Here is a 15,674-nt window from a genome sequence, read left to right as displayed (position 1 = left end):
AACATTTCTTCATTTTGATGTCTGTAATGGTGTATATTGGGGTTGTGGCTTATCTGTGGCCATACAGGACATAGTTAAACAGAATCGAGAGGAAAATGTTGACTGCCAAGTAAAGCAGCATTATCAGTTTCCTCTCTCCTGCATTGAAAGAGACAGGGGGAACAGACAGTGTAGGGTTTCCTGATATGTTTTAAGAAAGCCTGGGATTCATTTCCCCTCCCTTCCTTCCTATTAGCAGTTTGTTAACTCCCAGGAAGATTCAGGTTTTTCTTTATGAGACCTTTCTGCTTGCATGGTCTGGAAACTGGCTTTGCCTTTGAGAGGCTCGGTCCTCACTTCTGTGCAAGTGCAGGGGGAAGAAGAGAAGGTGAATTGATGGTGAGAGTCTGACTTAGCACAAACTGTAGAGGAGTTTCTAATGGAAAACACTGGCTACCAAAACAGTATTTTCTTCTAATTTGCTGGCATCAGCATAGCACTGGCCCCTGAGGAATACAGGATCCTTTATACCCAGAAGTACGAAATGCAGCAAGTGAGATTCTGCCTTCGGAGCACCGAGCTGTGAACTCCGTAAAGTTATAAGACAGACATTCGACTTGCCCTTCTTCAGGAGAAACCTCAGAACCTGAGAAACCTCAGAACCTGAGAAACCTCTCTTTGCAACAACTGATCATCCCTCACATTAAGGAGAAGAATGCGAACATGGAGGTGATAGTAACCAGCTGCTTGGGATGAGCAGTGGCTTTGTATCACTGTGCATGGCTGGAGTGCACTAACAAACTGGATGTTTTGTGGGGGCTTTTTTTTCTTCACCAGGATCAGCACAGGGCTGCCAGTTTGGCTACACTAATTCTGGATGAAACATTGAAAACCAGATGGTTTCATGCTTGCTTTTTTTTTTTTTTAAACTTCATCTGCTAAGTCTGATCTGCCTACGTGAGAAGCCGTGCCTCATTTATTCGTACTGGTCACACTGAAAGCAGGCTGAAAGCTGTGGCAAGATGTCCCGTCATCTGCTGAGTGCAGAATGCTAGAAACTAAAAGGGTCTCGCAGCTTCCTGTAGAAACTATTTCAGCATTTTCAGTCCATTAACTACCACTGATTTTTTTCTGTCTAGTAAAACCTAGGTATTGGTTTCTGAGGGAAAGCACATACAGTACAAATAACCTCACTGAACCCATTTCCAACTCTTTAAATCTGCACCCTATTTTTATCTCTTTTGGTAGCATTTGAATTTCACAATTTTATGTTCCATTGACTTTTAAAAACCAAAATCAGAGTATCTTTCAGTGTGTTGGAAGAGTGTAATTCTGAAGAGCTGATTTTTTTGTTTCTTTTGGTGAAGATACAGGGATACGCATCCATGTCTCAACGTCGCCTTTTAAGGGAAGGACATGAAAGTCATTTTAGGACCCTACCAAGATTCATCCAAATCTTTCATGGCAGACGACACTTACGAAATAACCCACGACAAATATGCTCTGGTGAGGTTAATGGATAGGTGATCCTATAGTGTGATTTATATCTACATAGTATGCTGCACTTAAATTTAAGCATTGTGTGAGGTGAAAATAATCCGTAAGTAGCCTAGTATTTGTGTTACTGATTTTCTCAGCTGATGTAAATTGCAGGAATGAGTATTTTTTCTCAAAGCATACTCATGTAGGGATTGGCAAGTGTTACAGTTAAAAAAATATATATCTTTGTCCTTATTAGATATTATTTGTGGATAATGATTACCTTCTGTCACTAGTACTAACTGGAGAAAACCATAATATCTTGGTTTTCCTCACACTTCAGGTGTATGGTCTAACACAGATTTGAATGCTTTACAGCAACCATCCCTTGAAACTCTAGAAAAACTTCACTGAGTGCTCAGCTCTTAAAAAAATTTAACTAATTACACAAAAAATATTTTAAACAGTACTCAAAAAATCAAGGAGCCTCTGTAAGTGTAATGTACTAAATTTACTTTTCAATCTCAAAGTTTGTTTCATAGGGTGTGTGGTGTAATTATATGTTAGTATGACTGATAATTATATGATTTTTGTGTTTAGTAAAGCTACTAAATTTTAGGATTTTTTTCTGAAATAGGTTAACCCTAACTGGCTGATACAAGTTTAGATTTTTCAATAATTAATTAGTCCTTTTTTAGCTATATGCACAATGACTTAGTATGGTTTTTCTAAAAAGAAAAAAAAATAGGAAGAAAAAAAATGCCTCTCTGGTGGTCGCTTTCGTTCATGCCTTCTTTGGTACTGTGCTCACTGAGTCTTTTGCCATCTATTTTGCTTGAAATGAAAATTGCAAGGGGTTTTTTTAGAACCTTTTTTTTTTTCATAACCTCTAAAATGTAAAGTTTTCATGTAAAATGTAAAGTGCCTGACTTACCAGTTCTGAGCATGCATGAGGTCAAGGTCTGGTACCTTGAGGAATGCTAACTAATAAATTATCAAAAATTAACAATGAATTCTATTCAGCTCAAATGAGAGAAAGTTTTTATGTTAATTACTGTTAACCACTGTAAAGAAAAATCAGGAAAAAATTAGTAATATTTTAAACACATGGGATGCAGTCTTACAAAGCGAAGCAAAACAAGGCCTCCTCAAATTTCAGTCTTACCTTCTTGTAGGATTCAACCATCACTTGGTAGTAATCACAGTGCAGTCAGGTTCAAGGTGCAACCATAAAAGTTAACCACTTGCACCAGTTATTTTATAACATATATATACTTAAAAGTTTTGGGTGCCTTCTGGCCATTCATGAATGGATTAGAGCTAATTCCAAGTATAGACAAAGCCCTGACTGCATGAGTGAACACCACAGATTTAATATATTGAACACATTCCAACATAGATAGTTTTCCTCATTTTAGCCTTATTTCCTTCAAACTCGGATCCTTAATATAAATCTTATAATTCTGTTCAGCCATCTCTTACTTACAGGTTCCTTTCACTATATATAGGTGTGTATAGTCAGAAAACTGTGTGTTTCTGTCGGAAGCTGTCTGTCTTCTCTCCCACCCATCTTTATTATTCCTAAACTCCTTTTGATTGTGTTGCAGCCTTTTCTGTTTGAAGTCTTCAAGTATGCAAAAATTCTGTTTCCTTTTCTTCCTGTTACCCGTTTTATGTTGACAGTAGGAAAGCAATTATATGCTTCTAATGTTAACCTTATATATCCAGTAAGAATTATTCCATTGTTTCAGTCAAAGGCGTTTTCTGGCCTTTTGGACTGATAAGAGTTTTCCCACCTTCCTGGTAGCAGACCTCAGTTAACATTCAGTGGCACTTCCAGACCATGTATTACACAAAAGGTGGATCAAGGGTTTGCATTGTGGAAGGGGAAAGGTACTGCAGCCTGGGAACATTTCTGTCCTGTAGCTATGCTGAGTAAAATTACAATTTTGGCAAGTATGTATCTCTAAAGTAAATGCGTTTGTGATTCTGTAAATCCCATGATGCATGCATCTCTCTTCTTGTGGCAAACTTAAGCGACTCTGTCCTGTTGTCCCAGGTCTTACAGAGCTTTGTTCTCTCTTCATTAGCATCTCTGGAAATTGCCAAGAGGAAGTTTGCACACTGTCATGTCACCCTTTCCCTGCATGTGAAGATCTTTAATGTGGACTATAGAAATCTTTACATGAGCAGGTACCAGGTGCTGTGTGGTCCTTCCTGCCTGGGCAGGCAGGGCTCAGGCTGATACCCAAGGCTTATGTGAGGCAGCATCATGGTTTATGCATCCATTCCTGACCGTACTACTTCTGTGTGCTTCTGCATCTTCAACTGCAGGCACATGGGACAGCAGTTGTACAGTTTGTGGCAGATTTTAGCCCTTGAAAGCCGTGGCTTAAGCCGTCTTCTGTGAGGGCACCTATCCTCCCATCAGCAGGGGAGATTTCCCAGGCTCCTGACCTGCTTTGGCCCTTTGTGATGGGCTTCCTGGCATGGTGCTCACAGACCGTCCTTTGAGATTCTCCCTCTTCTCCCTTTTGCCTAAGCAAACAGGAACACTAGGTCAGCTTGAACCCAAAGCTGCAAAACAAGTCTGGCAAGTGGAGACTTCAGAGAAATCCGTCTTCAGTCTGTGCTGCACTTAGTATGGACAGGGAGTATCTTTGGAGGCATCCTATAGTCTTCATCTTCACACGGGATTCAGGGTGCTTTTCCGATGAAGATGACTGAAGGTCTGTAGTGGTTTGCTTTTGCATGTATGCTCTAGGCATGTAATGAATCTATAGATGAGGAGATTGTCTGTGTCCCAGGGTTCTTCCAATTCTATCCAGAGAAGTTCTGTGACAAGGTATAGTGAGGCAGCACTCTAATGTGGGTGTCTAATACTAATAGACTTCTGTAGTGAAATAATCAGATAAAACTTGGTTAATCCTCAACCTGGGTAATCCAATACAAATTGTAAAGAGGGATCTAGAGGAAGAGCATTCTTGAATGTTTTGTGTCTGCTAAGGGGGTGGCGTTGTTCATCTTCCCTTAGAGTTCTATGAGTATTTCTGTTGGATATTGGGCATTCTTGTATGGGGAGAGAGTGCTAGCTTTACAGGCAGGATAGAAGAATATATGAATGCAGGAAATGTCAGATTGAGCACAGGAATATAGCAGACATACTTAACTAGCTGAAGGCTTCAACATAGCAAAAGCCTGCCTGGAGCCTGTGTAAATGCTGAGATTTCTGATCAGTGTTAAAGTCTGCCACTACACCTTTATTACTGTTAGTTCCCATTCTAGATAAATCTAGGTGTGTAAGGCTGTGTTTATTGTTTTGCTGTATTCACACCTTCATTTGCTGGCTGGATAAATATGTTGAAAAGGGATTTATTTGAAATTTGAGGTTTCCACTCTTGAGGCTTCCATTACCTGGAAATGACCTTGCACTTTTTCTAGCAGAAAGTTGAAGAGAGTTGGGTGTGAATCCATTGCAGAGGTGATAAACTGCATCAAAACATTAAACCTGTGAGTGAGCAATTCAGTACAACTGGCTCTTGATAGTGTTGTGAATATCTGCATGAAAAACAGTTTTGCTTTGCCTTGTTAAAGCCTAACATGAGTGAATATATGCTTAGGGCTTCAGCCTATAGCCTAGATATACTGTATCAGACACTGGGTATATCAGCAGTCTGTAAATATTCAGGGTGGTGACATGAGGGGAAAACACTATAATTAAAGAGATAATTACAAGAACAGTGGCATTACTAGGGGAAAATACATTTGTAAAGTCATCTTGTGACACCTGTTGCATTTATGGAACAAAGTTCAATTTAACATGAAAGCTCTTACCTTCTCGGGGTAGTTTGTTCTGAGCCGAGGAAGGGAAAAGTGAACATTTTTTATTTCTGATGATGAATCATAGAAGAATTTCTGTAGCAGAAATGAAGAGCTATTATTTTTTCTCAGAATGGTGTTCATGGCTGGATTTTGTGGCACAGGGTAAGTTGGCTTAATTTTATGACTCCTAGATCTTGTAAATGTAAACAGACTTGTACAGTCTGCTAAGTCAGGGGCATATAAGGTGTGTGGCTGGGGACTGTGTTCTGGAAGCATTCTGGACTGCATGTTTTGTATGTGCCAAAAAAGCATGTATTTCAAGAGTCAGTGTCAATTTTGCTAACTCGTTGATTCTTGAAAATACACACATTACTGGAAGAGGCTGGATAGTGAGTGGTAGAGTTTGGATTTTTATTTTAAATCCTCTTTTCCAAAGGAAGTAAAGTGTTAGATATTTTAGGATCTAATTTTTCATATATGGTTTTTACAGAACTTTCTTTCCTTTCAAATAGCACTCCTCCAAACTTGTTACCATGTAGTATCTGTGATGTGCTTAAATGATTTATTTGGCTCAGACAAGTTACTCAGTGAAAAGTGAGCACATCAGCAAAACCAGTCACAGCTGACATCCTTCCAAAGCCAGAAAAGTTCATAGGCAGTATATTCATCAAGAGGAAGCTGCTGATACAGAAATCAGTTTCACAGCATTATCACACAATTTTGTACGGCAATTTCTGCTGCTGGAATGTATTTAGTATATGTTTTCTAATAAGGAGGTTGTTACTTTCAGAGGTACCAGTTCTCGTAACATGGCAAATGTTTAAATTCCTTCACTTCAGTGTCTGTATTGACTGTTCTATAAAACTGAAGGACCCCAGCCTGCTTTTCTAACTTCTTTTTTCCTGAAATTTTCAATACTTTGGGGGAGGGGGGTTTAATAAATTTAAAATCTTTATTCTTTGTGTTAAAAAGTAAAAGTGAAGGAAATGTATGGTTTGAGAGATGTATTTTACAATTGTGTTAAGATGCATACTGTGATGGAAAGTAGAAATATCTAAAATAGATGACATTATCAGCAGATTTCTGAGAGTGGTCCCACTCAAGATCGCTGAAATTGCTTAATATTTCCCATTTCTTGTGTTAAGAAGTTATTTTAATTCCTTTTTAAACAACATAAAATTATAATATTCTAAATTAAAATGTTATAAAAGTTACTATTTAAAAATTTTGGTGACTTAATTTGGGGGGAAAATATTATTTCTCCAGCTGTGTGCCTTATAATAGGAATATGCAGACTCTGAGATACTGATAAACAGGCCACCATTTTATTCCCCTGGATGATGGTTCCTTCAAGAAAACAAGAACTTTGAAGAATCTTTCAAATTAGAGGGAAAGCCACACCGACAGAATTAGAGCCAATGCAAGACCTTGCCTCTAGGCTCCTGTTCCACCAGATCCATTGACTCTAAATTCCTTGAACCTGCTTTCTTGCCCCTTGGACCTCCCCAACCTCTGCCTCTGATTTTTTCACTGCCCGTTTCCTAAGATTTACTCTGCCTGAGGATTCTTACAAAGAACAGCCCTTTTCTAAGGGTGATTGTCCTGTGACATTAAGGTTTATATATGTCAATGAAGGAAAGAAATGTCAAAAATTATTCTGTTACTTCAATATATGTAAATGAATCATCAGAAAACAAAATCTGACTGTGTCTGTGACTTTTGAAATGAAAAAATGTTTTCCTGGCAATTAGTGCTATTTGAGAAGCCCATCTAATTAGAGGCTGTAGCATAAATGGCATTAATGCGATAGTATGTGGAGAGTTAGTAGGAATTTAATTTTTCCTGCTTTTATGGTGGCTGAAGAATATATGAAAAAATAATGCAATAGCAAAAAAATAAAAAAGAACTTAAGTTACCCTGATAAATAAGCAGGGATACTTTGCTTCAATAATTTAGAGTAAAAATGCCTTACTATTCTTATAGCATGCTTTTGCTTTCCCATAGGGAGAATTGTCAACAAGAAGGTATTTATTCTCTGGGCAGAACCAGTCTGGAGTCAGGATGTAACTTTATTTACTCTCTTTATCTTTTTCATTGTTCTTTCAAGAACTTTCCAGTGTCATGTGCTGTTGCAATCTGCTTAGCTGTACTGAAGTCATGCTTAATAAGAAGGCCTGCACTACTTCCTTTTACTGTGCATGCTTGTGCTGTTTAAAAAAAATCCCACATCATCTTCAAATTAACCTTGAAGGTTAAGCTAATCTGAAAAGATTGAACATACATGGTCTTGTGGTAAACCACACTAAGTTAAAAGGACCAAAGCTTATTCTAAGATTTCCACCACTTCCTGATTGAAGCTAGCTCTTGTATTTATTTATTTATTTTATCTTATTTCAGAGCCACTACTTCTTCCAAAGCAGGAAGCGAAGATAAACGGAACTTTTACGTGTTTCATTTCTTGCTCGGTGATTAAAAAAAAACAAAACAAGAGAGATTCTATTTTAGTCATCAGTCAATCCAAGCTCACACACAACTGTTTCTTGCACTTTGACTCAAATATGGCATAAAACCTTTCTCGATCTTGTTGGTTGGTGTTTTTTCTGAAAGTAATGGGCAGGGACTGCTTATGAGAGTCTTAGTTACTCTTAGGTACTAAAGAGATGACAACTCTTCTTTAGTACCTGCCAGCAGTCTTTGGTGTCATTGACAGTGAGTTTGTCAACTTGCAAACGATTTGGGGTGAGGGACCAAACTGTTTAATAGGCTCATTCTTTCCTTTTGGAGTGAGGCCAAAGAACTAACTGGAGGACCCTATGGGAATCTTCTGTAGGAGCTACTGCTTCTTATCCTTTCTTAACCCCAGGTGGAAAAATGTGAGACTTTTCCACCTGTATTGCTGTCAGCATGCAGTGAATCTCAGCCTCATCTAATTATTTTAATCAGACTTATACTTATTTCTCATTTCAAGGTTTCTATTCAATTTTGGAATTTTTGTAGAAGCCACAAAGAAAGTGAGTCCAGGGACCAAGTCAGAAGAAGACCTTGAAGGGCTCAGTGGAAATAAGTTGTAGTTGTCTTCTACTAAGGAGTTTTGTCCACTTAGCAAACAGGTATTAGTTGGTGGGGCAGTTGGGAGAGAATGATCTTGTAATTTCAGATGTGACTCATTAGTCAAGAGCATACTTTTAAAAAATTGTGACTAGTAGAAATCTAGTGACAATTTATCTTAGATTTGTCCTGAATTACAGTAACTCTTGTGATTTGTGAATTGCCTACAGTAATCTTAGTCTGGATGGGGCTGTATTCTGAAAATCATTAGGAGTTTCAGATGCAGTCTTAAATAGTTGCTTCATTGCATTAGTCATGAGTAGTTCCCTGAATGATTCCACCTTCTGATTTACTTCTCTGAGAAATCACTTTAGAAGTCTCCACAGTATGTGACATGTTGTTTATATGAATATATGTTAGAGGGATAGTTGAAGAACTGGACACATGTCCTTTGGCTTTTGGGGAAGGAGCTACTTGCTTTTAAGGCTTTTATGTGAAGGAGAGATGTAATGTGTATTTCCCTCCTTTTTGTGTTCTAGGTGAGAGTCATAAGCTTTCATGAAATGCAGCCAACTTGTTTCATGCAGTGAGCCTGTGGATCAGAATTACTCTTTAATTCCTAAGCCTTTATGATTAAAAAATAAGCATCTTCTCTGTTTTAGCCAAACACCCAATTCTTACCATCTTTGATGGATTCTGAAGGTGTATGTGAGAAAATGGATAGGGTCAGTTATTTTTAAGGAGAGATAGCATCTGAAATCAAGAATTCAAGATACTGCCTTCATCCTTTTACATTAGAGAAGTTTTACCTTTCCAATACTGTGTGTCGAAGTTTGTTTTTGAAACAGAAACTCAAAACATGTCCTTCTTGGGAGTCCAAAACCACACAGCTCTTCTTCATCTCGCTTTCAAACTCTCTAGCTTCTACCATCTAAACCTCTAGGATTCTAGTAATGTGTTCAAACATTTTAACAGGACTGTGCATTTGGGGCACAGATAATATTTTGCTATCTATCTCTGTATCATCTACCACAATGGCTATCAAAGATTATTTAAGGGCTTCAGGTGCAAGTACAGGTGGTGTCTACTACCTTGTTTAGGGTAACCTTTTCAACTTTTGACTGATGATATTTGACCTTGGTTCCTTCTCTGATTTTTTCCTGACTTCCAGCTATTGAAAATTATGTTCTTTATCTGCAAGGTAAGCTCTAATAATATTTTTTGCAGATGTTGTCATGTGACTTTACAAAGTTATTTTAGGGCTAGATTCCTTGGGGGGGGGGGCAGGAGGAATCAATCTACTGAGTTTTTTGAGTGTTTCCCTGTGTAATTAGAAGTTTTTTCAAAGTTGATAAGAAAAATTCTCTAACATCAGTAAAATGAAAACATTTTATGCTATGCTTTGCTTACAGAAATATGTGGATTTTTACTTGGATCAGATAAGACGTGACAGCCTCCAAATGCACGTGCCGAATAATGATAAAGAGAGATAACTTAGTATTTCATTAAAAGATGCCTCCTTTGAGCGAATGAGGTATATACACTGATTGTGAAGTCTTGTAATGCTTCACACATGAAACAGTTTGTAGACACAACAAAATGCTATGTAGGAGAAAAGAGATCAGAGATATAAAACATAGATTTAGTAATCTTTTAAATGAAGCAGCCAGACAAAATGCATATTTAAGATAGCCTAAGGGAAGATTGCTGTTTTTTCTCTGAGTGTGACTGGAACTTTTAAGGCTTACATTGTCAAACCTGCCTCAGTGGTGAGGCACTGGAACAGGTTGCACAGAAAAGCTGTGGCTGTCCCATTCCTGGCAGTATTCAAGGCCAGGTTGGATGGGGTTTTGAGCAACTGGTCTAGTGAAATGTGCCCCTGCCCACAGCAGAGGGGTTGGAACCAGATAACTTCCCAGAATGAGGCGTCCTGATCTGGTTAGCAATCTCCAAGGATGAGGAATGCGCATCCGCAGTTCAATGCAAAATCAACCTCTGCTGCCATTTCCACTGAAAGCATTAGAGGAAGTTTGATGGTACCAACCTTTAATATTAGAGCTTAAAAACATAAGAGCTGTCCTAGTGGCCCCAAACAAAGCCTGTTTCCTTCCCAAGGGAAGGACTTGAGGTTTTGGCCTCGCTTTTGAAATTTTGAATTTCTTTCAGTATTAAGTTGTCTAAATGCAGATCAGACTTTATGCAGAGAACTTCAGTTGTGTTTGAAAAACTTCTAAAGAGCCATCAGGTTTTGACGTGTCAGGAGATTGATTTGAGGATCATGCCCTTGGACTCAGGTAACAGCTTTCTCCCTGAAGTCACCTTTGGCAGTGAATCCGATACTGCCTTGAACAACTAGAATCTGTCTGGGGATTTGAGTATAAAGCTCTTGCAGTCACAGGAGTTATGGATCCTCCACCCAGTATTTTCCACTCTGGCATGCTTCCAGTATAAAAAAGAGAAAAGGCATTCCCAATCCCATTTTATCAGATGGTGTTTCAGCCACTAGGCCAATTTCAGGTCACCTCAGTTTAGCCCGCTTCAGTGTTCCAAAGTAACCCAGCATATTTTTCGGGAACAAGGAGTCATAAACAGCGTAATAACAACTGTTTTCCACATTAGATTGCTTCCTTCTCAGTTACGAAAACCTATTATTATTATTGTTTACATTTAAACAATGAGAATGCTCTGTCCCCTCTCTCCCTGTCCCAGCACATGCAACCTCAAACCCTTATGGTCCACAGGATTTTTATGGATGCTCTGTAGCACAGTAGTTGTAGTGCACTGCTGCCCCGAAGTCCCCTCTCCAAACAATGGGCTTGTTCACTCTTGAATAGTTTAAATTTCTAAAAAACAATTTCCTCTATGTGACTATGTTTATTTTAGAAAGGAAAAAACAGAGGTTGCTGTTGCTACCCGCAACAGTGCTTTAGAGACAGAAGGCATGTTTTAGAGTGTAATACCAAGAGTTATCCAAGCAAGGGGAGGCAATATGGTAAAAAACAATGCTTTAAGAACAGAGAAAACATGACAAAGCAGACTTTGGGTTACAGTTTGCCAAATTGTGGAGCACACCAGAAATATACAGATTAGCTTCTAATTTCTGCTGTTGCATAGGAGGCCATTTGTCTGTGTTTAGGCTTCAGGTGAAACCTCAGTTGCTGGTTTATAGCACCACACTCCATCTGAAGACCTACTTGCAAAAGGAGTATTTGCACAAGCTCTTATCACCTAACTGCTGGTGGCTGCACCTGTGCATCTTTAAATGCCTGTGAATCAACTCCAGCTGGGCTGGCTGAAGCTAAACACCAGTCAGCTGCCAGGAAGTGCCAGATGAATGCATGCTGCTTTTTTGGGCAAGTTGACAGAGTTGTGAGGCTTTTCCTTCCACTCAGGTACAGTGAGAGTTTCTTCCTTCTTGCCTGAAGAAAAAAAACATGGAAAAAACCCCAGTGAAATCAGGGGGTTTTGTTGTTGGTTTGTGGAGACTATTATATGCTCTTATTTGTAGCTGAGCTGCTAGTTCCTTTACTAGCTAACAAACTAGAGAGATTAACAGGAAGATGTAGATTGTTTTTTAGTGCTCTAAGAAATTATGTACATCTAACAGTAGGGACTTGAACACATCTCATATGTAAGCTGCACCAAATTTGTTCATAATGTGGAGAAACTTAGAAAAAAAGCCCTGGGAGCTGCTGGAAAATACCTCTAGAATGGAAGTGGAAAAAAAATGGAATATCTGGGGTCCCTTACACCTTGCTTGCCCAAGTGCTCTGAAGAAGTCTGTGCAGAATGTTTCTTAAAAAATATCTCATTACCTGCCCTGAAGTTCCCCTCCAAAATGTAGCACAGCAAGTAAATGCTCACTGGGGAGCGGGAATACTTGTGGTGTTACTTTGCTGTTGTTCTCTTTGACTGAGTGGTATCTTTGGTTCTTTGCTAAGCCTTTGAACTGGCTGGTTTTCTGTATTTGTTATCCTCCGTATTCTGTGTTTGGTGTCCTGGAAAGATGTCTATGTATTCATCACTGGCTAAGCTGCTATAGCGCGGGGATCAAAAGAGCAGTGGTCAACAGGAATGTGTTTGAGTAAGGGGAGATGGGGGCTCCTAGCAAAAGAAATAAAATCTGTCCTGTTGAAAAGACACTGTTAAATACTTCAAAGATTGGCTGCAGAATGAGACCTGAATTGAAGAGGCCCTACTTGCTGCCACCATAGTGCAGGGAACTACAAAGGATGCCCTCACCTTTGGTCCACTTGCCCTGTGCTTTTTCACTTTAGTGCAAATACAAGGGTAAGGGCTAAGTTAAAATTACATTGAACTAATCAGGTACACACTTGGTAAGGCAGGAGCTGTTGGGAACTAAGTACATGTTTTACAGAGGCAACAAGAGGAAGAAAAGAAAGAATGGCTGGGGATTGTCTGGGTTATCTCTTACTCCTTTGAGATTCATGGGCATTAGTTCAGCTGCTGCATGTGTCAGAACAAGTGGAATTTGCTCTTTGGCCTTTGTTTCATCCTTCTTTACGTCTTCATTCTTCTTATGGTAAGAAGAAACACAAAACTGTTTCAAATGCTTTTGAGGGTTGAGATGTTTACCCAGAGCTGCAAAAGGCAGGGAGTTGGCAAGTTTTGTTTTCTGTTAATTGCAAAATCCTGATCAGCAGAGGTGAAGGGGTGGATGTGATGGGTTGCCAAGTTTTTATGGGTCTTTCCTCCTTGTTAGTTAAAGCATAATTACATCTCTTGCATGGTGCATCTATTGTTGTTGTTCATCTCAAAATAGTGGGAAGGGTTTTGAGGTGAGCTGAAAGATCCTGCCTTCTGAAGTTCGAGGCTAATGCTAGTAAACTGCCCTTGGCAGGGGAGTGGTTTTATTGTTTGAATGCACAACCCTGCCTGAACTGTAACACCTGGCCAAAGTAAATACAGTATAATGGGGCAAGTAGCAATATTTAATGTGGAAAATAAAGGTAAAGCTGCTGTTGAAAAGCTTGTCTCTATACTGCTTTCATGAATGGGCCAGGAAGCAACCCAGGAAATTGGAAAAGAAGGAAAATATTTGTTGCTTTAGGTTGATTAAAATCTCGGGGGGCTTGCTGCTTTTTCAATCAGGTAAGGATATAGGTTTCCTGTTTGCTTCCTGGAGACTGGAAACAGGACACAGTTACAGCTGCTGTGCTGCAGTTGTTTATGGATATTACAGCCGCTCTTTGCAGGGTTAGATTTTTTTTTAAATAAAGTATTAATTAAAGGATCACTCCCTTTTTTTTAACAATACAATAATGTTTTCTTCAAGATCTTGTGTCTACAAAGTAAAAAAGGTCAAGTGTGATTGTATGTCGTGTATTTCCACAGAGAGCAACCAATGTGAGCCTTGTCTTTCCTTCATAGACTAAATTTAACCAAGAGTATCACGCTGCTAAGCGTAAGGGATAAGGTATTTTATTCTCTTGCTGCAGTGAGATTTTCTTTCTTGGAAGGAATTGAATTTCTGTCGAGAACCTGAAGCAGTTCTCTGGGTTGACTCTCCAGAAGAGGCTAATCTAAGTGTGTTTTATGTTCTCTTTGTTTTTGATCCATGGAAAATGAGCTTTGTTTTACTCTTTGCTGGTGTTAAGTCTCCTTTTCTTGAGGAAACTGGGGAGCTTGCTGAAGCCCTGGGTGTTGAAAAAAGTGGCAATGGGAGAAATTGATACACTATTTTAGAAACCTGTAAGTGGAGGAAATGGTGAGCTTTGAGGATTGCTTAACATGTTTGCCTCCATTTTTTCACGCTTTTCCCATATGTGTGGGGACTTGGTGGGTTGCACAGCCACAGGCAGCATGCATGCCTTGGCCACGAAGATTCTAAGTCATGAGTCAAAATCAAAACGGGCTTGAAAAGTAAAAAGCTGTTAGGTAGACAGTGACATTTTTATCCTATCAGTTATGTGGGTTTGACCATTTTCAAGTGTAACCTCATCGTAATGTGAGTCAGATTTATGCAGTGTAAGACTTAAAGCTGATGGCCAGCTCTAAGGGAATTTGCCTATACTCACCAATCTAAAATGGCAGGTAACTGAGATGATCTAATAGCCAGATCTATTTATTTATTATTTGAAGCTATGAATGATCCTCCAGTACTGAAATATCATGACTAATTTGTCCAAATACACCCCAATGATTATTTTAGAGATGTGATAGAATGTTTTCTGTCTCTTAATTTTATCATGAATTCTCTTCTGTCCTGTTTGCTGTTTCAAGATTTCTGCAAATGTCTTTTCCCTTCCTTCCTTTATAATAAATAATTTTGCAGCCTTTATCATCAGTGTTACAGGAGCGTCTGGTATTTTTATTGGAACCGATTCTCCCACAGCTTTTGACCTGAAAGTTTTTCTGCTTCCTGAGTGTCTTGTTAATCTGGAAAAAAATGATTCTGTGTACCAAGTCATAAAAAGGGTTTCCTATTGCTGACAAAGTTTTATTTTATATTTTGATTATAAATGTGGTTGTGGCACAAGTCATCATTTGTTGTAATGGTCTCTTTGTTTTCCTTGCTTTCTGAAGTAATATTCTTACTAAGCTTATATGTTTCAGCATACAAAATAAACCTGGTTTTCCTTTCCTGAGTTTAATTTCTGTGCTGCTTTCATCACGTGTTTCTGTTCTCAGTACTCAGTGTTGGGTTCTCCTTTCTGCTGCCACTAAGCTCCATGTCCAATTATTTTTTCTGTATCCTCTACTTGCTCCTTTAATCCCACTGCTGCGATAAAAAATGGATCTCATCCTCGTGGTTTTCCTGAATTTTAGTCCTACCTTCTACCTAATGTCAGTGGTGACTTGGTTTCCATCTTTAATTACAGTTTTCAATTCTTGTCAGACTGTAGTCTCCCATCTCCTGAATTTTGAATACCATTGCAGCCAACTAAGACACAGAGCCAGAAGTCCTCTTTTCCTCACCCCAGTGCAGTCTATTTAGCCACATCTCACTGCAGGCACTGCTGTACATGGAGTACTGCTGCTGTTCATGATATTAAAAAGGTCACATCCATTTCTTGGTTTGCTTTTGCAGCTGTGGACCGTCACCAAATACTGCAGGATAAAGTATTTTACTACTAACTCCTGAGTGATGAAATTTGACCTGAAGAAAAGTCCAGTTTTTGTGTCTTTTTGAAATAAGAAGCCTTGGTAAATCCTGCAGTACAGTGAAGGGGGGAGGTCTATGATTAAATACTTGCGAGGGAGCTTGCTTAGGAGGGACATGTAAACAGAAAATATAAACTGAAAATACAAACAGTTCACAGAACACCAGAAAGATATAATTTTAAAATTAGAAACTGAAACAGATGTGTGGTAACTGTATTCAG

At 38.9% G+C, this 15,674-nt stretch overlaps 1 protein-coding gene across 3 annotated transcripts in view; it reads left to right on the top strand.

Moving 5' to 3' along the window:
* MCF2L (MCF.2 cell line derived transforming sequence like) overlaps positions 1–15,674 on the top strand; it is a gene marked incomplete at its 5' end in the record, with an annotated part of 145,634 nt that overhangs the window by 50,382 nt on the left and 79,578 nt on the right. The window contains one exon of one of the 3 annotated variants that reach the window (XM_080613333.1): positions 698–1,485. The exons of the other annotated variants lie outside the window; for them this stretch is intronic. Within the exon in view, the coding sequence (XP_080469459.1) occupies positions 1,365–1,485 (121 nt within the window). Of the gene's footprint in view, positions 1–697; positions 1,486–15,674 lie in introns of those variants that run through there. 3 annotated transcript variants of the gene reach the window in all.

This window comes from Psittacula echo (assembly GCF_963264785.1).
Source record: "Psittacula echo genome assembly, chromosome: 3".
NCBI classification, from domain to species: domain Eukaryota; kingdom Metazoa; phylum Chordata; class Aves; order Psittaciformes; family Psittacidae; genus Psittacula; species Psittacula echo.
This window is presented reverse-complemented; position numbering and strand designations above follow the sequence as displayed.